Below are 22,133 nucleotides of genomic sequence, written 5' to 3'. Positions count from 1 at the left end.
CAGATTCCCCTCATCAAAAAAGGGAGACTATGATGCATAGTCCAGCTGGCAATCCTGATCCACTGAGAAGAATAAGGACAAAGAGTATGTTACAATTCCCGCCAAAAATTATAACTCCCATTTTTTGCAAAAATTTGTCAGTTTTCAGCCAAAATCACTGAAAGCTCAAAATTTCCTATGCAAAATTTCAATGAAAAGCTCAAAAACCCTTCCATTTTCCCTGAAAATTTCCATAGGGGTAAAAACATTTGCACCAGCTGTACTGAGGGGAGGCAGGGAATGGAAAGGATATTCAAGGTTGCAAGACCAAAACAGTGTCCTCCTCTATCCATTCTAAGTCTACGTCTATGCTGCACATTTATTTCAGAATAAGCTATTCCAGAATAGTTATTCCAAAAAAGCTTATTTTGAAATAGCACGTCTACACTGCAGGGAAGCCTCAAAATTAGTCAGAGACAGGCTTCACTAATGTAGATGTGCTATCTCGATTTACAGCCCCAGGAGGAATAACTTAGAATGGTCCTGGTGAGGGGCTATTTCGAAATAGCAGAAGTGGAACATCTACACATGCCTTATTTCGGAATAGGCATTATTCTTCGTAGAATGAGGTTTACAGAAGTCAGTATAAGCCGTCTATTATTTCGAAATAACAGAATTACTGTGTAGATGCTCGCATAGTTATTTCAGAATAATGGCCATTATTTCGAAATAACTTTGCTGTGTAGACACACCTTGAGTCTCCCACGTAAGTAGAAGTATATTTGTCTAAAATAAAGTACGGTATTCTTTAATGTACCCAGCAAAAGTCAGCACAGATGCACCATCTGGCTTGCACTCAGGCCTTCTTATTTTTTTAATTAAATCCAATTTCATCTAGCAGAGTTAACCAAGACACAGTGAGGGCAAGTGGCTTTCCTGAGGTCACACAGCAATTTAATGACTCAGCCTGGATTAGAATTTCTCAACTGACAATCAGTATTACTTCTAATCCACACAGCCAGTCCTGGTTTTGCACAATAAACAACTGCTCAAATTTCTTTAAATCCCTAGAGACCCAGCTTTCAAGAGGCAAAATATTACTTATGAAAAATGTTCATTATTTCAATAACTACTCCAGAAATAGTTGTCCCTTCTGATCAGCAATATGAAAGAAATATTAGTTTAGCCTGACCTAGACTTTTCCAACTGCTTATGAGACATTTTGTTTTATTCCCTCTAACACAGGACACATATATACACAAATAGCATGAAGACACTCAACAGAGCATCTTTCATAAGCTTATTATGAAATGGAGGTTCCTGAAACCTACTTAAGGCCAAATATTTGAAAAGAGTGGCCTCTTTTTTGTGGTTGTCAACTGCACCCTTAAAATTTGCACCTGCATTTTGTATATTCAGTTCAACTACAAGCAGAAACAGATAATTTAGTGTGAAAGTGCTCACATTTGGGCTGAGGAAGTGGGTCTGGCCCACGAAAGCTCATCATCTAATAAACCATCTTGTTAGTCTTTAAAGTGCTACATTGTCCTGCATTTTGCTTCCACATTTGGGCATGTATGTTTACTTCTCAGTTCCTTTTTGAAAGCATGAAATTGCAGGCAAGAATCCTAGGCTATGTCTATACTGCACCCATCCACAAAATCTCATGCAAATGAAGCACGGAGTAGAATATCGCCACGCTTCATTTGCATAATTAATATGGGGCCGTTTTTGCACAAGAGGCTTTTGCGCAAAAAAGGAGCTGTGTAGACGGCTCCTTTTTGAGCAAAAACTCCCTCTTGTGCAAGAGCCGTTCTTCCTAATTTTTTCAGGAAGAATGGCTCAAGCACAAGAGGGGGTTTTTGTTCAAAAAGGAGCCGTCTACACAGCTCCTTTTTTGCGCAAAAGCCTCTTGCGCAAAATCGGCCCCATATTAATTATGCAAATGAAGCGTGGCGATATTCTACTCCGTGCTTCATTTGCATGAGATTTTGTGGATGGGTGCAGTATAGACGTAGCCCTAGTACTTGCACTTCTAACTACCTGATTTGCACCTACAATTAAAGAAAGTGTGAAAAAATTGCCAGCAAAAATTTCTACTTACTTTAAGTGAGGCTGTTCTCCTCTATCCCTTGAAAGTTGACCCCACAGAAACATGACACAATTTGAAAATGGTTTGCAACTTCTTTTTCTAGGTGATGGGCTTTAGCACTAAGTCACAAACATAGATACTTCTCTACTCACTTTGCAAGAGATCAAACATGCACCATATAATTACCTCTGCAAGTTTCAGATGAAGAAGAGCATTTTCTGTTTCCAGCACAACTATTCTTTCTTCTTTAGCCTGGAAAAAGAAGTTGACAAGCTAGATTCCGCATCATCACCCTCAGCAGTAAAACTGAAATAATAATTTCTGAATGTAGCCAGATGAATAATTATTTGACAATCATACACTTATTTTTAGCAGCATGATTATTGAATATAATATTACTTCATTAATATTTTAGCTTAATATATATTTTCATAATCTGTTAGGATAAATAATTTCTGTTTATTAGATTGTATAATTACTGGTTCTCACCTTTTTTCCCCCAATATTGAGACCTACCTTCCCTTACTGATACACCCTTTCAACCTAGCTGGTTTAGCAGCTTGGGAAAATGTGGGTGCTTATGACACAATGACATCTGTTTGCAACTCTGCTAGGTGCAATGCACCCAAGTTTGAAAATCCATAAGCTATTGTTTCAGGATGGCTGCAGATTCATGCAGTCATCATTGTATTAGCTAAAACTAAGTTATCCTTTTCAAGATAGTCCCTGCAATCACATGGGTAGAAATACTTTTAAAATAATGAAAAAAGCAAAAAAGGAGGGCAACTGGAGCTCTTCCATACCCCCAGATTGAGAATCCTTAGTATAGTTTAATGCACATCTGTAATCAGAGAATGTACTGTTTATTACAAGTACTCAAATTCTTACTAATTTGTGCAGACATTACAGTTTAGAATAAGAACAGCCATGCATCCAATCTTGTATTTCAAGGATCTATACAGATTATACTTTCCTATTAGTACAGAGAAGTAGCGTTGCCAAAACAAAGAACATTTCCGAATTTTAGAACCATGAATTTTAGAACCATTTTCTACACAGCAAAAATGAGTTGGGAAAGCAGATGATGTTGCTGTTTTGATTGTCAGAAGATGCTTAAAAGGAATATTATCTGGGGAACTACAAGTCTCTCAAGGTCTCAGCATGGATTCAATTTTATATGTTAGTTGTTTAGTAAATTATGATCCTAATTCAGATATCCAATGATAATTTAAATGTTGACATTGATAAATATTTTACTGCTACTCAAGGAACGTATAAAGGAAGACAGATAAGTATAAAACATAGATAAGCATAATCTATCAGGAGTGACAGCTCATTTTGGTGACACAAATGGAATGTGCTTGGATGATGGTCATCATTTTTCCTCACTGCCAGGTCCTCAAACTAATCCTCAGCTCAAACTATGCACTGGAGGATACTCCAGAGCATCAATGGCCTGATCCGTTCTGGTGGTAAGAGGCCAGGCAGCATCTTCCAGGAATGGGTACTGCTCCTCTGCTTGCTGAAGGCATCTAGTCAGGCAGACACCACAGCACTGGTCACATTCAGGTCACTTTTTCAAGCTTTTCTTAGCAATCAGGAGAGCTAAAAACATATCTTTTAAGGGAAACTGAAGTTCTACTCTTATGATGTGACTCTGGGAGCATATGTTTATAACTTGAAGCAGCCCCACCAAAGCACCTGGGAGATCCAAGGTGCATGACAAAGTCCATGGGTGCATATCTGAACATCTTCAAAATCCTGCTGTGTAAGCATCTCATCTTGGTGCCATGAGCAGGTGGAACTTGGGGCAGGAACACATAGCTCCTTCACAAATGTGGGCCCTGACCTCCAGGGCCATGCAGCAGAATCAGGCTGCCCATTTCCAGACCTAACTGGGGACTTAGTAACCGAGGAGGGCAGCAGTACGGAGGCCACATAGATTTAGATTTGCCCACATCCTACTTCCTTACCCCAGCTCCTTGTGGTGGGTGTGTTGCTGGGTAGTACCGGTCATGCCTTCAGGCTCCACAGCCCACTTGGGATATTACTTGGCAGGTCCTCCATGGAGCTGCAGCACAGACGGCTGCCTTGTGCAGTTCACAAACAATCACGATCCCTGCCTCTTTTTCAGAACAAAAGCAACTCTGGCTCACAGATCTGTAGGGGTATGTCTAGATTGCAGTTGCTCTTTCGGGATCCCAGAAGTATCCCAAAACAGCAATGCTGCGTCACTAAAAGTACCCGCTATTTTCCAAAATAGCAGGTGCGCTGTTCCAGCATCCCTGTAACCCTCGTTCCACGAGAGCTAAGGGAATTGTCAGGACAGTGCCTTAGTTTGAAATTTAGCATTGTGTAGACAGCGCCAAATTTCAAAATAAGCTTTTTCCATTTAATCTCGGAATAAGCTACGCAATTTGCTTAGTGCAAACTGCGTAGCTTATTCGGACAGAAGGGCGCTGGCTAGCCCCACGCTAGGGACCGTCAGGTTGTAGCATCCTGGTCAGTTGCTCCCACCAGCTGGCAAAACTGGTCCCCTAGCACTGCAGCAGGAAGTGGGGGCTTGGGGCACTTTGCAACCGCGGGGCCTGCTTGCATTCCCTGGTCTGGTCTCCACGAGCAGCCTCGCTGGGCTCCTTCCTTATTGCCCCAGCACCGTCAAGCTGCTTTTCTTCCTCCGCATCCTTCCCCAGCGGCCTTTTCCCCGAGGCGCCCCGCGCGCTCCGAGCTCCCAGGGGAACCCGCCTGACAGGTCACGTGTCTATGCCCGAACGCACACAACCTAGAACCGTTACATCCCCAAGGGGCGGGGCTATGACGCAGTGAGGCCGGAGGGGCAGGCCCCGCCCCTGACCTTTCCCCACCCACCCCCCTCAGAACGCGGGGTGCCCTCACCCGCAGCTTCTGCTCCAACTGCCGGATCCGCTGCTGCCACACGGCGCTCGGGCTGATCCCGACACCCGGCCCCATCCTCCCGCCGGCGCCGCGCGCTTCCGCTGCTCCCCTCCCTACCCCGGCCACGCAAAGGGATCGCTTTGAATCGACCAATCAGAAGCGGGGAAGGAGCTTCTGTTCGGTTGCTACGGAGACAGCGTTGGTCCTCCCGCCCTCGGCAGAAGGCAAAGACTCCGATTGGCTGGAGAGGAGCCAGGAGGCGTGTGACAATTCTCAGGCGCGCTCCGAGGGCTCGGTGACGGGCGTTAGGGAGAGTCGGCCAAGGCTCTTGCTGGGCGTCGTGGCTCGGGGAGCATGGATAAGGACCCTTCAGGCGTCAGGCCTTTGTTGTGTCATGAATGACATCGGCAGCTAGCCAATCCAACCGCAGCGCCGCCGGGGGGGGGCGGGGAGAGGCGGAAAGGTGGAGTGACGTCTGCTTCTCCGCAAAGCAGCGCGAGCTCCTCGCCCGCTGTAGCACGTGCGCCCGGGTGCGCTGTGGTCCGTTAGCTGGGGACAGCGGCCGTGGCGCGTGGGAGCGGGACGCCAGGTGCCCCGCGCAGGCCCAGCGCCGCGTGGCGGTAACGGTGCGAGCCCCGGGCCCCCGTGGGGCAGCCGCTTCCCCCTCCCCGGGGCGGAGCCAGGGTGAGTGGCGCAGGCCGCCCGCGCGGCGCGCTCTTCAGCCCGTGCTGGGCGCGGTCGGTGCGCTCGGCCACAGGCTGTGGAAAGGTGCTGGGGGCTCCCAGGCCAGCGCCGCACTGAGACCGGGACACCGGCGCTGTGGGCAGGGCAGTGCAAGGCGCTGGGAAAACCAGGACCGCTCCCTGCCCCCGCGGTGCGTGTGGCCCCTTTCGGAGGTTGTCCCACAGAACACGTGGATTTCTGCCGCTGTAGCCATGCCCCGAGGAAACGCTTTGGGCATATCCCATTGAGCGCTGTTAAACCGATTTAAAAAATATATTTGTTCTTCCTCGGTATGTAAAATGAAGAATTGCAGTACATACCCTAGCTAGTTGCTTATGAATCTGTTAGTTAGATACCAATGTTATTGAACCTAGAGCTTGCCCGTTCACCTGTAAATACAACAATATGGGAAACCACATACACACAGTAAGGATGTTATGGACTAGACAACTGTCCAATAAGCAAATGCTTATCAGTTGATTTCTTCCCCCCCCCCCCCCAATCATATAGATGCAGCAAAGGGGGAGGAAGAAGGGGTACTTCAAAGCAGTAGCGTTTCAACGGGGCAGCTGCCACGTAGAGCCTAGGAGCAGCTGGGGAGTACCTAGCTGCCCCGGGTTTTTGGGAAATGCCGCACAGAACGCATGTCCCCAGCGGACCCTGGGCTCTACGTGCATTTCAAATCAGCAGTGCAACATAGAGCCTGGAGTCCAGGGGGAAGGGAGGAGGGGACTCAGAGTCCCCCCCGCCCCCGGCTCCATGTTGCGCTACCGATTTGAAATGCACAAGAGCCCCCATTGGGGAATCTTGTACATTTCAAAGCTGGCATGCCCGCCTGCAGCCCAGAGTCAGCAGAAATTCCTGCTGGCCCTGGGCTGCAGATGGAGTTGTGCATTCCTCCTTTGAAATGTACAAGAGCCCCAGTGCGGGCTCTTGTACATTTCAAAGGAGGAACAGGGAAGTGCATATTGACTAGTTGAGTCGTCAATGGAAATTCCATTGACTACACGACTAGTACATTAACTGATATTTAACATCATTAACACATAGGTAAAAATATTAGGACAAGTTTTAGCACAAAAATCTTTAGCCTGGCATGTTAGTAAGACAAGATTCTATCATTTACTAGACCAGTTTCTGTTGGTGACGGTGACATTGGATTTTAATAGGAACTTGCAGATCATTGTTGTATCTAGGATTGTATGTTTGCCCCACATTTTGTACAAAGTGGGCCAACTAAAGTATGTTGTGGGAGCTTATGCTTGGCTTTTTCTGTTTATGCTATTCACATGCATGTATGAATTTTGTAATTAAAGTTGTAAGTACAGGTTGAACCTCCCTGTTCCAGCACCCTCGGGACCTGAGCTGTCCCAGACCAGGGAGTTTGCCAGACCAGAGGAGGTCAATGATCTTCTGCTAGCTGATCTACTCTCTGGTTCCTCTCTCCGGGGCTCCCACCTTGCAGCACCACTCGCTGCTGCCAGAGTTCCCCGCCCAGCCACCATCAACACTACGCGGACACCACTGGCCCAGCTGTCACTGGCAGTTCCCTGGAACTCTCCCCCACCAGCGCCCCGCAGCTGCCAGAGGCTCCCTGGCCCCAGTAACATGTGATGGGGAGTTCCCTGGCTAGGGTGCCTGGCCATCCTGTCCTGCTGCTGCCAAGTGTTTCCTGGGGTTCCCTAGCCAGGGTTGCCTGGTCACCACTGGCCCCACCGCTGGGGTCAGTCCTGCTTTTGCTGGGGGGTCCACAGAGTTCCATGGCCTGGGATATCACAGCTAACACCTGGCCTAACTAACATGAGGGGGGGGGGGTTCCCCAGTCGGGACCATGGCTCCCCAGCCACACCTTGGTTCAGCCACTGTTGACCCATCCCTGCATTCTCCCGGCTGGCCCCCACTCCCGGCCTCCATGGATATTGCCGGATCAGAGAGTCCCGATTTGGTTCAACTGGTATTGGCTATGTACTAGTATTTCAAATTCAACCTGTATTAGCTATGTACTAGTATTTCGAATATTTGCTTCTTGGAGACAGCAACAGGTGTCATCCACCTATTGTGAAGGGTGTCTGCTCTAGCAACCAGCAGTACTTCATGGACATTGGCCCCTAAGTGTTGCCCATACACATCTGAGGGATTCTGTTGCAAACTTGCATTCAATCTGTGGCCACTTGCCTAAAAACGACATGACTTGCTTACGTAACAAATTCCATTTTGGGAGGTATCTTCACACAGCAAGAACAACAGAATTCCCTCCACATGAGCAAGATTATAAAAAGGGCCATAAGGGGTCTTCCATCTTTGTCTTTGCTCCCGCTCACTTCAGAAGCAGCTTTGCTTCAGATTGGGCCCAGAAGCATTGTTAACCCATCCTAACAAAGAATAAACTCCAGAAACTTTTAAGATAACAGTTGAGTCCATCTCTGCTAAGAGCCTGGACCAGGAACTTTATGATTACCTTATACACTAATTTCTTTACCTTCGTGGAGCCACAGGTGAGAGTTGAGCACATGCTGGGGTAGTCATTCATGTTAGTCTCCTGTATGGATGTGAAACCTGGACCTTGTACAGAAAATGTGAAACTACTGGAGCACTTCCACACACACAGCCTGAGGTCATTACTGCACATTCGATGGCAAGACAGAGTCATGAACTTGGAAGTCCTAGACAGAGTAGGAACCACAAGCATTGAAGCCATGATTCTGAAAGCCCAGCTTCATTGGACAGGGCATGTCATTTGAATGGAGGAGTCAAGAATTCCTAAGCAACTCCTCTACGATGAACTCTCCCAGTTCAAAAAGAATCAAGGTAGGCCTCACAAGAGGTATAAAGACTGTGTAAAAGCCAACATTGCTCATTCTGGATAAAAGCCAAAGCAGCTAGAGCAGCATGCAGAAGACCGAATAGGCTGGTGTGCTCTAGTATGATATGTGTATAACAACTTTGAAAAGCAGCGACGCATATGCCTGATTGATGCTCGTGAGAGGAGAAAAGCAACAGCAGCAGCCACACGGACAGAGCCAGGACAATTCCTTTGCCCCCACTGTGAACGCCCATGCCAGTCAAAGCTTTGACTCCTCAGCCACATGTGAGTCCACAACCTATGAGACTGTGCAAGCTCAAGATGTCATTGTCGGACATGACGGACTACCAAAAAAAAAGTACCTTAAATTTATAATTAAAAATGATGTAAAATTAAGTTTAAAATTATTTAATATGCGCAAATAATTTTACACATCAAATTATTGTAATATTATAAAATATACCTAAAACAATCTATAATAATAAATAACTACAACTTTCTGACAGAGTACATTTTCTTTGGTGACCCTAGGATTGCCAGGTGTCCGGTATTGGTGCCTTCTGCCTGGCACTTTGCCCCCTGCCCCACCCTATGGGGCCCTGAAAGCTATTAATTTTCATTTGTGCGGCCCTCAGGAGGCTGTGAGTTTGACATGCCTGCTATACAGCTTCCCTTTTACATACAATACTGACAGCACTGAATGCTGAGGTCTTGTTTTTCCTGCAACAGCTATGTAACGTGCAGCCACAATCCAGTGAGATACAACACTATCTTGCCAAAGTGACTCAACTCTGATCCAGCACAGCACAACTGTCTGGCCCCTGGGATCTGGATAACTGGAACACCATCATCTTCAAAAGACCTTGAATCCTATTACCCACCTTCCTCAAACCACACCATCACTTGGTTGTAGAAATATGGACTGAGAACACCATGTACTAAGACATATCTGAAAGCCAGGCACAGGAAGCAAGTTGTTCAGTTTGAAAAATTAGCGCATCAGGAGAAAACAGCCTACAGCTACTGTTAGCTTTAACATAAGAGCAGTAGCCATAACAGTGTTTCTCAACCAGTGGTATGAGTACCCTTTGGGGTACTTGAGAGAAGTCTGGGGGTGGAGGGGTACATCAACAACTGAAATTTGGAGAAAACTGAATTTTTGTTTTAAGTTTTACAGCGCTTTATTATTACACCCTGTGACGGGGCGAGGCAGCCCCGCACTGAACCTACAGGGCCCAGACAGGGTTACCTGGCTGCAGAGGCCCCTCCCCCACAGCCCTATCGAGCATGCCCAGGCTGCAGCAGGGCTATAAAAGCCTGGGCCAGGACTCAGTCTGGGGAGACAGCCGAAGGAGAAGGGAGCTCTCCCTCAGCGGTTGCCAGGGACTCCAGGAGAGGCTGGAAGGAAGGCGGAGGCGAGTTGGTGCAACCAGGAGACTGCCTGCCGAGGGGATGCCGGTCTGGAGATTGCAGCCAGCTGGGCAAGTGCAGGGGAAGGAAGCCCGGGGATCCAGATAGGAAGTTGCCCAGGGCAGGAGCGGGAGCCGCCTCTCCCAGCCCGAGAACTTCGGCGCGTTTCGGCTGGATGGCCCCGCCGAGGGAGTGACCCGGTACCTGGTCGCTCACAGGGCCCTGGGCTGGGACCCGGTGGAGTAGGGTGGCCCGGGTCCCCCTACCTGGGGGTGCGTCCCCGCTACAACGATAAACTGCTTTGTGGACTCGGCCTTGCTTAAAGGGCCAGGTATAAACTGCTTTGTGGACTCGGCCGGGCTTAAAGGGCCAGGGCCAGGGATAGACTGTATCACAAGGGTGTTGGGGACCCAGGGGGGAGGGGCCCGCCACACACCCAAAACTTTCATCATGTGCCCGGCTACGATTAAGTTGTTTAAACAAATGTATTGCAATGGTAGAAAAAAAATTGTGTTTGAAAACTGTAGGTACTATGGGTACTTGTAATTTTTTTTTTTAAAAGGGGGTACTTTTAAAAAAAGGGGGGAGTAACACTAGCCTATAAAACCAGCATCAACCATGTTCTCATTTTAGTTGAAGCACCTGTCCTTGCTTATGCCATTTAGACATCATTTAATGCCACTGTGAAGATTCCTAAGGATACTCAGGATTACAAGGCCTCATTCATCACCTATCCTTAACATGAGGAAGTCTTGTCTGTACTTACTGTGGATCTGATCCCTGAAACCACCAGTTTGTGGCAACACAAACACAGCCTTCCCGACCACCACTGGCCTCTGTACAAGTAAGTGGTAGGGGCATCCAACCCCTACATCCTTCAAGAATCCCTTTGAAGTGCTCAGCCTATTACATGTACTCACAGGGTCTGGACAAGTTGGGACTGAGAGCAGCTACATTACTACTTTTAGCATTCTATCTTAATACATACAGTGCAAGTATGTCTTCTTGAGCTGGGAATCCTGTCTACCTCCACATATAGACAGCCAGAGATCACAGCCTTTCCAGCCAGGGCAGCGAGCAACAAAGTTGGCTCACTCTTAAGGACAGCTCATTTCCCTAGGTTTTCAGCTTGCTGTATGAGAACAAGCCACCCAAATAGGGCCCCAGGTATCAAAACAGTCATCTGATGTCCTTATTTATTTATAAGATACATTCCTGTTTAAAAAAATGCTTTCAGGGAAGTTCTATAAACAACCTATGTTATGCAGGTCAGATTAGATCACAATGGTCCCTCTTTTGGCCTTGGAATCTATAAATCTGTCATTGATACCTTGACTCTAAACCATCCTGTCTCCCCATACTGACCATCAAGATTCACTGATGAATTACAGCAAGTGACTCACCCAATCAGAAACTTAGAATGCCAGTGGCAGTTTCTGAATCCCTCTGCCAATACCACAAACCACCATTACAGGATTATACAATGGCAGGAAAGGAAACAAAATGGGCCTTTTACTCCTCCATAATCAGTGCAGCAGAATTGTAGCAGAGCTACTTTGCTTAGTGGAATAATCAGCCCAGAATGCATAGCCCACACACCAGATCCAAGCATCAACTACAGTAAAAAGCTGTCAGCACAATTCACCAATACAGAATACAGATGGGACTTAATAGGAGAAAGGGAAAAAAAGCTCTGGTTGACCAGGCTTTACCATCAACCTACTACCCCTGACTAACTTTAGCTGTATCATACATGCCAAAACTCTAGCAGTCCGGAAAAATAGAGCAACAATCTGTGAACTGGATCCAAGCCCTTTTGCCTGGTAAAAGGGAGTGAATAATGGAAATAGTCAATGACCATGCAGAGCCGGTATGCTAGGAGGAAGAAGGCACAGCTTTCCCAAACTGCCAGCCTGGCTCTGCCCACAGTTCACTCCCAGAATGCCTGCAGTAGGCCTTCTGGGGGCAGAATGTTGTTGCCCCCTGTGCCTTCCCTCCCCGTGCTCCTGGCCGAGGAGGCTGGAACCACACACCCTCTGCCCTCCTTGGTGCTCTGAGGATGGAGCTGCACCCCCTCCCCGTGCTCTGGGCTGGGGAGGCTGGGTTGTGTGCACCTGTTTTCCTCCCCTCGCCATGGTGGGAAGGGTGTATGTGGCACACTGCCCCACCTGTCCATGGTGGAGGGCGGGGCCCCAGCCAAAGGGCTTGCCTCCTCCAGCCTTACCTTCACAGACCACCCACGTCAATGCTTCTTAAGGGGAAGCACGATTACCAATCTCCTTAAACATGCAAGAAGTAATTTTGATTCTAAAGATCTTTCCAACCACCATTCTGTCTTTGGTCTCCTCTTCCAGGGCAAAATAACTGAGGAAGTAGGAACAACCAGGCTCTAACATGTAATATCAGCCAACATTCTGGATGCCTCATAGTTGAGTTTCCGACTAGGGCACAGCACAGACTGCTCTAGTGGCATTAAGAGACAATCTCTACATAGATATGGAATCAAGTAAAGTTTCCATGCTCATGTCACTGGATCTTTCTTCAGAGTTTTCACAGGCTATGTCTAGACTGCAGGCTTCTTTCGAAAGAGGCTCTTTCGAAAGCATCTTTCGAAAGAGCCTCTTTCAAAAGATCGCGTCTAGACTGCAGGCGGATCTTTCGAAAGAGAAATCCGCTTTTTCGAAAGAGAGCACCCAGCGAGTCTGGATGCTCTCTTTCGAAGACGGCCTCTTTACATTGAAGAATGCCTTCTTTCGAAAGAAGAACTTTCGAAAGAAGGCGTTCTTCCTCGTGAAACGAGGTTTACCGCCATCGAAAGAAAAGCCGCGTTCTTTCGAAATAATTTTGAAAGAACGCAGCTTGAGTCTGGACGCAGGGGAAGTTTTTTCGGGAAAAGGCTACTTTTCCCGAAAAAAAACCCTGAGTCTGGACACTGCCACAATGGATTACAGAGTACTGCCTATGTGATATAGCAGGACTAGATGGTTACAGTGCTCCAATTGTTCCTCTCTGGCCAAATTCAGAGTGGTGATGGCTAATTATTCCACCTCTCCAAAGGCCCTCGTCCCACGGGAATCTATATTCTATTTAGTATCTACATAAGATTACAGGTTGAACCTTTCTAGTCTGGCACCCTCGGGACTGACCAGTGCTGAACCAGAGAATTTTCTGAACCAAGGGGAGGTCGATATTGTTTAGCAGCATTACCAAAACTTCCAGTTTACTGGGGCTCTCAGAAAACATTTAAGGGTAAATTAGAGATAAACAACAGCACAGAAGACTGTGAACCAGGACTAGGAGCTGAAAGTAAACTTCATGGGACCACAGGAAACTTGGCCACACCCACAGCAAGTGTAAATCTGGTTAACTAAAATCATGTCAGTCCCCATGGCATGATTAGAGAGAGTGTACATGCTATGTTGTGAACTTAGCGGTCAGTGGCAAGCTGATAATTATATATTTCATTTTCAATTAATATAACCACTGCCACTTTCAAAATGTCAAAAAGCCTACAGGAGATCAGCTCTTGGATGGAGGAGGAGCAGTTACTTACCTAAAAGTAACTTGAGTTCTTCAAGATGTTTTCTGCCCCTATGAGTGCTCCAACATACGAATCACACATGCCTGTGCACTTTCAGGTGGAGAATACAAGGCTGTGTACATGGGGCCTCCAAATGAGGACATATAGGGACGCATGGACCTGCTCCCACTCAGTTCTTCTTGACCATGGAAGCAGAGCCTCCACAGCCAGGGGATGGGAGGGTGGGAGTTGGGTTACGTATAGGGACAAAACATCTAAAAGAACTCAAGTTACTGTAAGGCAAACAATATCTCTGTCTCGGAGTATAACTGCCTATGGATGCTCCACCATAGGACACTCTGAAGCAATAGCTCAGTGAGGAGTCGAGTATTGAGGAGGCAAGTCCAAGACAGTTTGGAGGACTTGGTCATCAAAGGTAGAATCCTTGAAGTAGTGAGATGGCATAAAGTTGGCAAAGGAATTAATAGCAGATACAATTGCAGTCCTACAGATTTCTATTATGGGAAAAATCCATTGGTTGAGGCATAGATGTGGACTATGCTCTAGTGGAATGTTCTCTTGTAAGGGGGATGCATCCCCATGAATTCATAGCAAATTCAGATGCAACCCAATACCCAGTTTAACAGCCTTTTGACTGGAAATAGGTTATCCCTTCATCCTTTCTGCAAATGATACAAATAGTCTAGGAAGAGGCTTGGAAAGTTTGAGTCTTGTGAAGGTAGAAGGTTACGGTACTTCTGACCACCTCCAGTGTATGGAGGTTGGTCTCCTCGCTGGAGGCGCAAGTTATTGGGTAAAACCATAGCACTTTAATCTTTTGATTAATGTGATATACCAGCTAGACGTTTGGGAGGAATTGAGAATGAGGTTGCGGTGTATGTAATCTTGACTTTATAAAGACTGGTATATAGCAGGTCAGCCATAAGAACACAGAGTTCTCCCATTCATCTAGTTCAAGTAATGGCTTTGAGGAATGAAGACAAGAGTGAGAGATGAAGGAGAGAATGGGTAGCCATCAGTTCAAAGGGAGGTTTTCTTTGGGTATTGACAACTAAAGTTAGGTCCTACTGGGGTGGGGAAAGAGATGGGACACTCAGATTCCATAAGGAATCTAGCTGTACTAGAGTGGACAGACTGATCAGCCTTCGATGGTTGAGTGGAAGGCTGTGATTAAATCTGAATGTACTCTGATTGAGCTCACTGACAGACTGTGTGTCTTTAATTCCAACAGGTACTCCAGGATTATAGAGAATGGAACCTCAGACTTAGGAACAATGAAGTGAACATGAGTAGAAGCATTTCCACTTTTGAAGGTAAGTTTTGTGAGTAGTAGGTTTCCTGATAGGCCAATTTACTGGACCTTGGGCAAACAGGTTAGCTCCATGCTTGCGAACCATCTAAGAACCATGCTCTCAGGATTAAGGAGGAGGGATGGGATGCATCAGGGTTCCTGATTTCTGTGAGAGGAAGTCAGAGATACAGAGGCGATTCAAGTACCACACTTGTCTCTGCCACAGTGGGGCTCTAAGAATAACCAAACCTCTTTCCTGATGCAGTTTGAATAAGGCCTTGAGGATTAGAGGTAAGGACAGGTAAGCATGTAATAGACTACAGGGCCACTGTATTATTAAAGTGTCTCCCCAGGAGTTGTTACCATATCCTCCCCTTTAAAGCAGAAAGGTTAGGATAGGAAATAGATCATCTTCTGGGAGACCCCAAGTTTGGCAGATGCCATGGGAGACAGAATCACTGTGCTTCCATGTATGGTCTTGAAGGAAGTGTTGACTCAGGAGTCTGCAGCTGTATTTGAGGCCTGGGAGACAGAACTAAGGCCTGTTCTACACTAGGAGTTTAGATCAAATATAGCCGCATAAGGTCGATTTTTCTAAACAGTGAGTTCATACTATCAAGGATGTTCTGTCGACTTTAAGGGACACCAGACTAACACAGTTACATTTCTATCACTATTGACATAATAGGCATCACTGAAACCTGGTGGAATGAGGAAAATCTGTAGGACACAATCATACCAGGATATAAAATATATCGAAAGGATAGAGCAGACTGGGTGGGTGGCAAAGTGGCACTGTATGTGAAAGATAATGTAGAATCAAATGAAATAAAAATAATAAATGAATCAACACGTTCCATAGAATCGCTATGGATAGTAATTCCATGCTCCAATAACAAGAAATTAGCAGTAGGGATATATAACCGACCGCCTTACCAGGACAGCGATACTGACATTGAAATGCTGAGGGAGATTAGAGAGGCTACCAAAATAAAGAGCTCCATAATAATGGGGGATTTTAATTATCCCCATATTGACTGGATACATGTCACCTCAGGAAGAGAAGCAGAGAGAAAATTTCTCAATGGCTTAAATGACTGCTTCTTGGAGCCGCTGGTACAGGAACCCACAAGGGGAGAGGCAATTCTCGATTTAGTCCTGAGTGGAGTGCAGGATCAGGTCCAGGAGATAAGTTACAGGACCGTTTGGGAATAGTGACCATAATATAACAACATTTAACATTCCTGTGGTCAGAAGAACACCTCAGCAGTCCAGTACTCTGGCATTTAATTTCAAAAAGGGGAATTACACAAAAATGAGGAGGTTAGTTAAACAATTTAAAAGGCACAGTGTCTAGAGCCAAATCCCTGCAAGCTGCATGGAAACTTTTTAAAGACACCATAATAGAGACCCAACATAAATGTATACCCCAAATTAAAAAACATAGCAAGAGACCTAAAAAAGAGTCACCGTGGCTTAACCACCATGTAAAAGAAGCATTGAGAGACAAAAAGGCATCTTTTAAGAAGTGGAAGTCCAATCCTAGTGAGATAAATAGAAAGGAACATAAACACTGTCAAATCAAGTGTAAAAATGTAATAAGAAAAGCAAAAAAAGATTGAGGAACAGCTAGCCAAAAACTCAAAAAGAAATAAGTTTTTAAAGTACATTAGAAGCAGGAAGCCTGCTAAAAAACCTGTGGGTCTCCTAGACGATCATGATATAAAAGGAACAATCAAGGACGATAAAGCCATTGCAGATAAACTAAATGATTTCTTTGCTTCAAGTCTTCATGCCTGAGGATGTTAGGGAGATTCCCAAATCTGAGCCGTCCTTTGTGGGTGATGAATCTGAGGAAGTGTCATTAGAGGTGGTTTTGGAACCAATAGAAAAACTAATGTTAATGTTAACAAATCTCCGGGAACGAAGAACTCAAGTGGGAAATTGCCGAACTATTATCTGTGGTTTGTAACTTATCCTTTAAATCGGCTTCCATACCTAATGACTGGAAGGTAGCCAACGTGACCCCAATATTTAAAAAGGGCTCTAGAGGCAATCCTGGCAATTATAGACCGGTAAGTCTAACTTCAGTACCGGGCAAATTAGTCGAAACAATAGTAAAGAATAAAATTGAGAGGCAGGTAGAACAACATAATTTGTTGGACAAAAGTCAGCATGGTTTCTGTAAAGGGAAATCATGTCTTACTAATCTATTAGAGTTCTTTGAAGGGGTTAAACATGCAGACAAGGGGGATCCAGTGTATATATAGTATACTTAGATTTTCAGAAAGCCTTTGACAAGGTCCCTCACCAAAGGCTCTTGTGTAAATTACATTGGGATAAGAGGGAAGGTCTTCATTGGATTGAGAACTGGTTAAAAGACAGGAAACACAGGGTAGGAATAAATGGTAAATTTTCAGAATGGAGAGGGGTAACTAGTGGTGTCCCCCAAGGGTCAGTCCTGGGAACCAATCCTTTTCAACATATTCATAAATGATCTGGAGAAAGGAGTAAGCAGTGAGGTGGTAAAGTTTGCGGATGATACCAAACTGTTTAGGATAGTCAAGACAGAAGCAGACTGAGGGACTCCAAGAAGATCTCACCAAACTGAGTGACTGGGCAACAAAGTGGCAAATGAAATTTAATGTGGATAAGTGTAAAGTAATGCACATCGGGAAAAATAACCCCAACTATACGTACAGTATGATGGGGCTAATTTGGCTATGACAAATCAGGAAAGATCTTGAAGTTATTGTGGATAGTTCTCTGAAAACTTCACACAGTGTGCAGCGGAGGTAAAAAAGGCAAATAGGATGCTAGGAATTATTAAGAAAGGGATAGAAAATAAGAAACAGAATATCTTACTGCCCCTGTATAAAACTATGGTACTCCCACATCTTGAATACTGTGTACAGATGTGGTCTCCTCACCTCAAAAAAGATATTTTGGCCTTGGAAAGGGTTCAGAAAAGGGCAACTAAAATGATTAGGGGTTTGGAACGGGTCCCATATGAGGAGAGGTTAAAGCAACTGGAACTTTTCAGTTTAGAAAACTGAGGGGGGATATGATAAAGGTGTATATACAATCATGAGTGGTGTGGAGAGGACAGATAAAGAAAAGTTATTTATTAGTTCCCATAATAGAAGAAAAGGGAGTTACTCACCTCGTGCAGTAACGAGTGTTCTTCGAGATGTGTGTCCCCGTGGGTGCTCCACTCTAGGTGAAGGGTCGCCCTGAGCCGCAGATCGGAGCTTTTCAAAGCAGTTTTCCCCCTGTTGAGCCACGCATGCCCAGAGGGCGTCTCGAGCCCTTCCCGCCCTCTGCAGCGCGCGGCTCAACCCCCTCCCTTTCAGTTCCTCGTCTCCGCCCGAGTAGTTTAGACTCCGTGCAGAGGGGAGGAAGGGTGGGTCGTGGAGCACCCACGGGGACACACATCTCGAAGAACACTCGTTACTGCACGAGGTGAGTAACTCCCTTTTCTTCTTCGAGTAGTGTCCCCGTGGGTGCTCCACTCTAGGTGACTACAAAGCAGTGTTCAATATATGGCTGGAGGGAGCCGGAGTCAATGTTTAGCGGTGGTAGAGAGCACCGCTGTTGCTACTGCTGAGTCCTGTGTAAGTTGCGGTAGGATTGCATAATGTCTGGCAAACGTGTGATCTGAAGACCACGTTGCTGCTCGGTAAATATCCCTTAAGGGGACATTATTCAAAAAGGCTGTAGAAGCGGCCGTGGCTCGAGTGGAATGCGCTCTTGGGGGGCACGGTAGTGGTTTATTGCCCAAAGTATGACACTTGACTATGCATGTGGAGATCCATTTTGAGATTCGTTGTGATGAGAGGGGTGTTCCCTTAGAACGCTCAGCGATTGATATAAAAAGTCTTTCGGATTTACGAAATGGTTTTGTTCTTTCCAGGAAGAAGGCGAGAGCCCTCCGAATGTCCAGAGTGGCGTCCTTCTGTGATGCATGCGGTTTCGGAAAAAAGGTAGGTAGTACGATTGGTTCATTTACATGGAATTCTGTACAGACCTTTGGCAGAAATGTTGGATGAGGTCTAAGTATGACCCTATCCTTCGTAAAAACTGTGTAGGGGGGTACTGCCATTAATGCCCCAATTTCACTCACCCGTCTAACAGACGTGATAGCCAATAAGAAACAGACTTTCATAAAGAGAAATGGGAGTGGTACTGTAGCCAGAGGCTCGAAAGGAGGTCCAGTAAGTTGGTGGAGAACAAGATTTAGGTCCCATAAGGGGGGTGGTGCCTTATGGGGTGGGTATACGTTGTGGAGCCCTTTAAGGAATCTTTTAGTGATAGGATGGGCAAATATGGAGAATCCATCAATGGAAGTATGGAACGCTGTTATTGCAGAAAGATGTACTCTTAAAGAAGAAATTGAGAGTCCTGATATTTTAAGGTCTAGAATGTAGTCCAAAATCATATGTAATGGTGCATCACGGGGCTCTATCCTGGTTCGCTGGCACCAGAGGGAAAATAGAGTCCATTTCTGTAGGTAAGTTTTTCGAGTGGACTGTCTCCTACTGTGGAGGAGGATATCTTTCACTTGTTGGGAACAGTGATTTTCTATCTCCGAGAACCAGAGAGTAGCCAAGCCTGGAGGTGTAGGGTGTGGAGCTGTGGATGCAGTATCGCTCCATTGTTCTGAGATATTAGGTCTGCCCGGTGAGGTAGCGGGTAAGGAGGGTGAACTGCTAGCCTGTACAGGTACGGGTACCAAGTTTGGCGGGCCCACGACGGGGCTATCAGGATGACTAGGGCTCCGTCTCTGCAGATCTTGCGTAAGGTTTTCGGGATTAACGGTATGGGGGGGAAGGCATAGTGAAGGGGGGCTGTCCATTTGATTAGAAAGGCATCCCCTAGGGAATGTTTGCCAAGACCTGCGCGTGAGCAGAATTGGGGGCATTTGCCATTCTGGGTAGATGCAAAAAGGTCTATGGATGGCCATCCCCAATGGTTGAAGATTGAGTTTGCGACCTCCGTATGTAACTCCCACTCGTGATCTGAGGTGAAGTTGCGGCTGAGTGAATCTGCTCTGGTGTTGTTCACCCCGGGCAGGTAGGATGCTACCAGGGTGATCTGTTTGCGGATGCATGAGTTCCACAGGCGGATAGCCTCTGCACAGAGGGAGCGGGAGCGGGCTCCGCCTTGCTTGTTTATATAGAACATTGTGCAGATGTTGTGCGTTAGAATGCGGACCGTCTGATTGGCAATGTCGGGGGCGAAGTGTGCACAGGCATTCCTTACTGCTCGCAGTTCGAGGAGATTGATGTGTAGTCGTGCCTCGGATGGGGACCACCTTCCCTGAACGGCTTGGTCGTTCATATGTGCTCCCCAGCCAAGGAGGGAAGCATCTGTTGTAATCTGTACAGTGGGTTCGCTCTGTTGGAATGGAACACCTGTGAGGAGGTTGTTCGGTATCGTCCACCACCGTAAGGAAGCAAGGACGTTTGGTGGAATAGTCACCGTCTTGTTGAGGGAGTGTCGTGACGGTATGTATACACTTGCTATCCAGAGTTGGAAGCATCGGAAATACAGACGAGCATGGTGGACAACGTAGGTGGTGGAAGCCATGTGGCCCATTAGTTGGAGGCAAGTAAGAGCTGTAGTGGTAGGAGTTGTAAGCATTACACTTATAATTCCTTGTATCGTTATGAAACGTTGCCGAGGTAGGTATGCTTGGGCTGTAATTGAGTCCAGGCGCGCCCCAATGAACTCTATATTTTGAACTGGGTGCAGTGTTGATTTGCTTTCGTTGAGTAGAAGGCCTAGACGATTGAGGAGTGATGTGGTCGTACTTATCATGGAGGCAGTTTCGTCCTGTGTTGAGCCCTTCAAAAGGCAGTCGTCTAGGTAGGGGAATATGACGACATTCTGGCGTCTGAGGTATGCAGCGACGACTGCTAGTACCTTTGAAAATACCCTCGGAGCTGACGAGAGGCCGAAGGGGAGGACATTGTATTGGAAATGATCCTGGCCGAGAGTAAAGCGTAGATAGCGTCTGTGGGCGGGATGGATAGTTATATGGAAATACGCATCTTGTAGGTCGAGGGCTGCGAACCAGTCCCCTTGATCTAGCGCAGGAATGATTGTTGTAAGTGTGACCATTTTGAAGCGTTGTTTCTTGAGAAACCTGTTCAGTTTGCGGAGGTCTAATATTGGCCTCCAGCCTCCCGTTTTTTTCTCGATCAAGAAGTAGTTCGAGTAAAACCCTTTCCCGTGGAACTCTACTGGTACTTTTTCTATGGCTCCGATAAACAAGAGATCGACCGCCTCCTTTCTTAGTAGAGTGTCGTGAGAGGGGTCCCTGAAAAGGGACGGGGTAGGGGGAAGGGTAGGTGGGGTAGTGGTAAATGGGATAGTGTATCCTACTCGAATTATTTCTAGAACCCAGCGGTCCGATGTTATGGATTCCCATTGTGGGAGGAACGGCCGCAAACGGTGGATAAATAGGCAGCCATGTTGTGTTAATGCTAGATCGTGAGGGAGGTAGTACAGACCCTCGACCACGACTTCAAATTTGCTGTTTGGAGGACTGGGTAGTTGGTGGGCGACCTTGATTAGGTCGTCTTCTCTGAGGTCGTTGCCTTGGCCTAGTGTCCTCATAGGGTCTCTGTGGCCGGTTGTATTGCCCATATCTATAACGATTGTACATATTATATGGGGTGTATCGCCTGCGTTTGAAGGGCGGTGTATACATGCCTAGTGTGCGAAGTGTGGTTTTCGAGTTCTTACTATTATGTAGCATTTCATCTGTAGAAGCTGCAAATCATTTTTGTTTATCAAATGGCAAGTCTTCTACTTTTGGCTGAAGTTCTCGGGGAACTCCAGATGATTGTAGCCAGGAAGTTCTGCGCATGACTATCGCAGTGGCTGTAGTTCTAGCTGCTGTGTCAGCAACATCCATTGCCGTCTGGAGGGCAGTGCGAGCGATGGTGTGGCCTTCGTGGACTATTGCTTTCAAGATGGCTCTTTTGGACTCAGGGAGATGTGGTATCAGTTCTCCGAGCTTCGAATAATTATCAAAGTCGTGATTCGCTAAGAGGGCAGAATAATTTGATATTCTTAGTTGAAGCGTAGAAGAGGAATATATTTTCTTTCCAAAGAAGTCTAGCTTTCTATGTTCTTTGTCGGTACTGCCATTCTTGTATTGCGGTATCTTCGCTCTTTGCTGTGCAGATTCAACCACTAAGGAGTTTGCTTGTGGATGCGTAAAGAGGAAGTCATTGTCTTTCGGTGGAACAAAATATTTCCTATCAATCTTTTTGTTAGTCGGTTGGATGGATGCTGGTGTCTTCCACAGATCTTCAGATGTTTCCATGATTGCCTCATCAATCGGCAGGGCAATTTTACTATGCAGCGTAGGATGCAGGTTCTTTAATAA

At 46.3% G+C, this 22,133-nt stretch overlaps 1 protein-coding gene and 1 long non-coding RNA gene across 3 annotated transcripts in view; one reads left to right on the top strand and one right to left on the bottom strand.

Annotated features, from left to right (window-relative positions):
- The window catches only part of KIF25 (kinesin family member 25), a 70,865-nt gene extending 65,707 nt beyond the window's left edge, over nt 1–5,158 (bottom strand). Inside the window, exons 1-2 of one of the 2 annotated variants that reach the window (XM_075924667.2) lie at nt 4,967–5,158; nt 2,258–2,323 (exon numbers count right to left, since the gene is read on the bottom strand). In XM_075924667.2, coding sequence (XP_075780782.1) covers nt 2,258–2,323; nt 4,967–5,041 — 141 coding nt within the window. In that variant the 5' untranslated portion in view covers nt 5,042–5,158. The remainder of the gene's footprint in view (nt 1–2,257; nt 2,324–4,966) is intronic. The other variant, XM_075924666.2, reaches the window with a different exon arrangement.
- Nucleotides 5,159–5,165: 7 nt separating this feature from the next.
- On the top strand, nt 5,166–19,540 carry LOC149524723 (uncharacterized). The gene is made up of 3 exons (XR_016349230.1): nt 5,166–5,650; nt 14,675–14,756; nt 18,648–19,540. It is a non-coding gene; the product is annotated as an uncharacterized LOC149524723 (long non-coding RNA).
- The last annotated feature ends 2,593 nt before the right edge of the window (nt 19,541–22,133 follow it).

This window comes from Pelodiscus sinensis, chromosome 3 (assembly GCF_052426305.1).
Source record: "Pelodiscus sinensis isolate ZL-2025 chromosome 3, ASM5242630v1, whole genome shotgun sequence".
In the NCBI taxonomy this organism is placed as follows: domain Eukaryota; kingdom Metazoa; phylum Chordata; order Testudines; family Trionychidae; genus Pelodiscus; species Pelodiscus sinensis.
This window is presented reverse-complemented; position numbering and strand designations above follow the sequence as displayed.